Source organism: Zingiber officinale, chromosome 1B, assembly GCF_018446385.1.
Source record: "Zingiber officinale cultivar Zhangliang chromosome 1B, Zo_v1.1, whole genome shotgun sequence".
NCBI lineage: Eukaryota > Viridiplantae > Streptophyta > Magnoliopsida > Zingiberales > Zingiberaceae > Zingiber > Zingiber officinale.
Genome location: NC_055986.1, coordinates 162,800,686 through 162,805,009, shown reverse-complemented (window position 1 = coordinate 162,805,009; position 4,324 = coordinate 162,800,686). Strand labels below are relative to the sequence as shown.

Genomic DNA, 4,324 nt, shown 5'->3' with positions numbered 1-4,324 from the left:
CACATATAATAATTATTCGACTTTCGACCATCCGCTCGTCCATCCCCTGGGCCACAAGAGATCCTGGCTCGGACAAACATATCTTTCTTTTCTCGAAAAAAACAAAACTTTCTTGTCTACAATTATATTTATTGATGTTTTTTTATTAAAATTTTGTAGAATTCGAGGATGTTTAATAAATAAAATGATTTTGAGGACCATATCAAATATTCGTAGATATTTATTGACTATAATAGCCACTGTTGGTCGGATTGACCTTTGAAAAAAGGGCGAGACTTTGATAATTTTAAAAATTGTCAGGAGTAATTTGGAAAAGGTAACACAGTCATATGTGAGGCGGTGGTTTCGCTTAAAAACAGACAACGTCGTCAATTAGAACCAGAGACGTCGTCTATCAGAACCAGAGCAACAGAGATCAGAGCATCGTTGCCATGGAAGAAGGACGGAGACGCTGCAGAGTGTGCGTCACCGGTGCTACCGGCTTCATGGGATCTTTGCTCGTCAAGAAGCTCCTGGAGAAAGGCCATGTCGTTCATGCCACCGTCCGGAATCCAGGTCCTCTCGTCTCCTCCGCAGCACTGATCCGCTAATTACTCTGCGTTGATTTCTTAGCTTAATTAGACAGCACAAATGGCACAGGGGATGAGTCCAAGGTGGGATTTTTAAGGAACCTCGCCGGCGCCGGCGCGAGGCTCTCCCTCTTCTCCGCGGACCTCTACGCCGCCCACACCTTCGCGCCGGCCATCCACGGTTGCGAGTTCGTCTTCCTGGTCGCCACCCCCTATCAACACATCAGTTCCTCTCAGGTCTTCCCGATCCCCTACGTCGTCATCCATTTTTTTTTTCTTTCAGAAATACGTACGGCTGTATCTTGAATTACTCTGTTCTGGTTTAGTTCAAGGACATCGCCGAAGCGACGGTGTCGTCCGTTCGCACCATACTGCAGCTATGCGAGCGATCGAGGACGGTGCGGCGGGTCATCTTCACCGGCACCGTCACCGCGTCGTCCGCCATGAAGGAAGACGGCTCCGGCTTCAAGGAGGCCATGGACGAGTCTTGTTGGACTCCCCTCCATCTTCCCTTCCGTTACTGTGAAGATTTCGAGAAGGTACAACAATTCATTTTAAAATGATCATCTGAGGCATTCGACCAGCTTCAGCAGTCCTCATCCTGATCTGCAAATCTAGGATTACACTCATTCAAAGACGCTATCTGAAAAGGAAATACTATCGTACAACGACGAACGGCGAGAGACATCAATGGAAGCGGTGACCTTAACTTCCGGCTTGTTCGGAGGCGACACGATTCTGTCACACTTACCGTTGAGCTCCCAAATCGTCGTCTCGCCGATGACCGGCAATCCGGTGCATCGAAGGCAGCTAAAGTTTCTCCACGCGTTGCTGGGCTCGGTGCCCGTCGTGCACATCGACGACGTTTGCGAGGCTCATGCATTCTGCATGGAGCCGCCTTCCATGGCCGGGAGGTTTCTCTGTGCAGCAGGGTACCCAGCACTGCAACAGATCGCAGACTATTATGCCAAGAAGTTCCCTGATCAGCTACCAGTGATCACCAAAGAGTGAGAACATTAATTTTTGTTTGATCGCTTGGATCTTCATCTTCTTTTTGTTCTTAGTGCAAGTGTTCGATTTCAGGGAAGATGAAGAGGCAGCCAAAGTGTATGTACCAGGCAAATCAACTAAGCTGACAGATTTGGGGTTCAGGTACAAGCACACTGTGGAGCAGATTTTGGATGATAGTTTCGAGAGTGCCACGAGGTTTGGAGTACTCCTCGATAAAACTACAAGCGATCAATATTAGAGACAAAAAAAATTGTACGAGTTGTGGGGTAATCATCCCTAGGGTTACTTTATGCATGCAACATCAATCCCTGTAAGCTCTCCCAATTGTTTCAATGAGGGAAATCTAAAATTTAAATGGATGGAAGGGAAGGATTAAGTCACTATCAATAGATGGATAAATATGATATTAATAATAGATTTTGTTATTAAGAAATTAAAATTTAATTAAGTGATGGAATACTTAAAGTAAAGGAGGATTTAGATTATTAGATGTCATTCAATATGTAAATTTAATAATTCAGTTTGTTAACATTATTAGGTTGTTAACAAGTTAGGGGCGTTGATTAGATTATCTCTACCATGGTTCGTCAAAACTGATGTGGAAAGGCCGGAAGAGGCGTTCTGGCACAAGAACACCTCATGTTGTTCCAAAGTTCTAGCATATAGTATGGTTTTTTTTGGAACATCATTCTTCAATGTTGTAACGGTTGGAACGGAACAAAACATCGATTGATTAAGAAGTTTTATATTTCAATGTTTTACCATGTGACTTTGCTTTTTGTTCAACAGATGGCTTGATTGATTGAATAAAGAGCCTTCCATTCCAATTCTTTACAAACCTCTTGATTAATGGATAAGAAGTTTTGAATTCCATTTTTACCAATTATACTTTTTCATTCGATCTTTTAATATTTTATCTGTATTGATAAAAAAAAAGCAATATCACATCATATTTTTAATCCCTTAGCCAATACTACATGTGCACGAGTTCTATTGATCGAGCATCTCTCACTATTTGAACATATGCAATGTTTGTTTATTGTCATCAACTTCGTTTGATTAATTTATTTCTTTTATCATTTTCATCATATTAGTAAATAAAATAAGTTTTTTTAATTTTTCATCCAATTCTATTAAATAAACATCTATATATCTTAATCTTATCCAAATGATGAAAGCTGAAAAGCCAAGGATAAGATAACTATTGAGAGGAGAAAGACCTCAATCCTGTAAAATAAAACTAAACCAGAGAAGGGGTTTCTAGCGTTGACCCTCCGACGCTCAAGTTAGAACAGGAAGAGAGAATGAGTAATTCAGAAATAGATAAATCTTACCTTTCTTCATACTTGGTGTATCCTTTTCTGCATTTCTTTGTGATTGTTGATCTGTCCTTATTTAATGATATTAATTGCCAGAGAAAGACTTCTTTGTCTTGACTTCCGTGCATTAATGGTAGATGGAGTGTTTTTCTTTATCTTGGTTTCTTCATGTTTAATGATAGACGAAGTGTTCTCTTTTGTTTTCTCGTCCCCTCCAGTGTAATGTCATTCCTTGCACCGGACGGGCGGTCCGAGTGGCTTGTTTTCCTATCGATCGAAACAACCGGCTACGGGTTTATCCATTCGTCGGACTGACCCATGATGTCCATTATTCTGACTGGCCGGGTGATCCGCTCGACACTCCTTTGCCGATCGGGATAACCAGACAGCCACCTTTGGCCGAGGCTCTTTCCATAAATCCCGGCGTTGACCGCCTTGACTTTGACCAACACCGTGTCAATTGACCCGTGACAGGTGGGCTCTCCTTTATCGTCGTATCACAAGCCTCCCCCTCAAGTCTAGTCGAAGGAGGCTACAGGGCCGACTGATTAGACAACTAGTTTTCTTGGCGATTTATACATCTGATCGAAGTGTTCGATCCCTAGTATCTGATCGGTGCATCAACCAATGCCAGTTGGTCATTGTCTAACCATGGCAAATGGACGATCAGTCCGATAACTCGTTCTCAGAGCGGGATGATGAACGGCAATACTTTGAGAATTCTCCAAATGTGATTCTTCAAGCGAGTGCGATCGTTGCCGATGTCATCCATATTTCTCGAAGTCCGTGCAAATCCTTGACAATTATGACCGAGCACGCGGTCATCCCTTTTAATTAAATTCATTAAATGTTGTCTGGTAACAACATGCCACATATCCCTCTTTCTGCCGCCGTATGCCTGACAAGACAAGCGGATATCCTCTGCTGACATGACTAGCGCCTTTTCAAATTCCACGGTCAAATCTTCTTCTAGGTTTTTGAAACCTTGGATCGAACGGTTTTGAACGACCGCCCATGAGGTTTATAAGCCTCGTGTGTGCCGCCATCTTCTCCACTTCGTGCCTTCGTCTTCGAGCTTCACCGCTGTAGCATTCCGCTTCTTCGCTGGTGGTCTCCTTGTACTCCGGTGGTCTCCCTGGAAGCTTCTTTGATCGATTCTATGTGATCTTCCTTATAAGGTTCTTCGATCAATTTGGTTTAGTGTTCATTTATCGTTCATCTTCGATCTTGTTCTTTCGTTCTCTCGATGGCAAGCTCATCTTAACCTCCCGTCGTCGTTCCTGGACTTTGGTACACCTCCATTTAGTCTAGGTTCGACGCAGGCGATGCGGAGAGTTTGAGGGTTGAATATGAAATTCCGCCTAACTATCAAATTGGTCTTCCCTCTACCTTTAATCGTCTGAATGAACCGCCACCCGGTTTCGT

At 43.1% G+C, this 4,324-nt stretch overlaps 1 protein-coding gene across 1 annotated transcript; it reads left to right on the top strand.

Annotated features, from left to right (window-relative positions):
• Nucleotides 1–363: 363 nt before the first annotated feature.
• Nucleotides 364–1,939, top strand: LOC121987810 (putative anthocyanidin reductase). The gene is made up of 5 exons (XM_042541537.1): nucleotides 364–555; nucleotides 640–806; nucleotides 896–1,108; nucleotides 1,188–1,576; nucleotides 1,653–1,939. The coding sequence occupies exons 1-5, from the start codon at nucleotides 432–434 to the stop codon at nucleotides 1,816–1,818; spliced, it is 1,059 nt and encodes a 352-aa protein (XP_042397471.1). The 5' UTR covers nucleotides 364–431; the 3' UTR covers nucleotides 1,819–1,939.
• The last annotated feature ends 2,385 nt before the right edge of the window (nucleotides 1,940–4,324 follow it).

Coding starts and splice junctions, on each gene's coding strand:
- LOC121987810 (XM_042541537.1), top strand. CDS start 432: ATGGAAGAAGGACGGAGACGCTGCAGAGTGTGCGTCACCGGTGCTACC. Junction 556..639: donor TGCCACCGTCCGGAATCCAG/GTCCTCTCGTCT, acceptor CAAATGGCACAG/GGGATGAGTCCAAGGTGGGA. Junction 1,109..1,187: donor ACTGTGAAGATTTCGAGAAG/GTACAACAATTC, acceptor CTGCAAATCTAG/GATTACACTCATTCAAAGAC.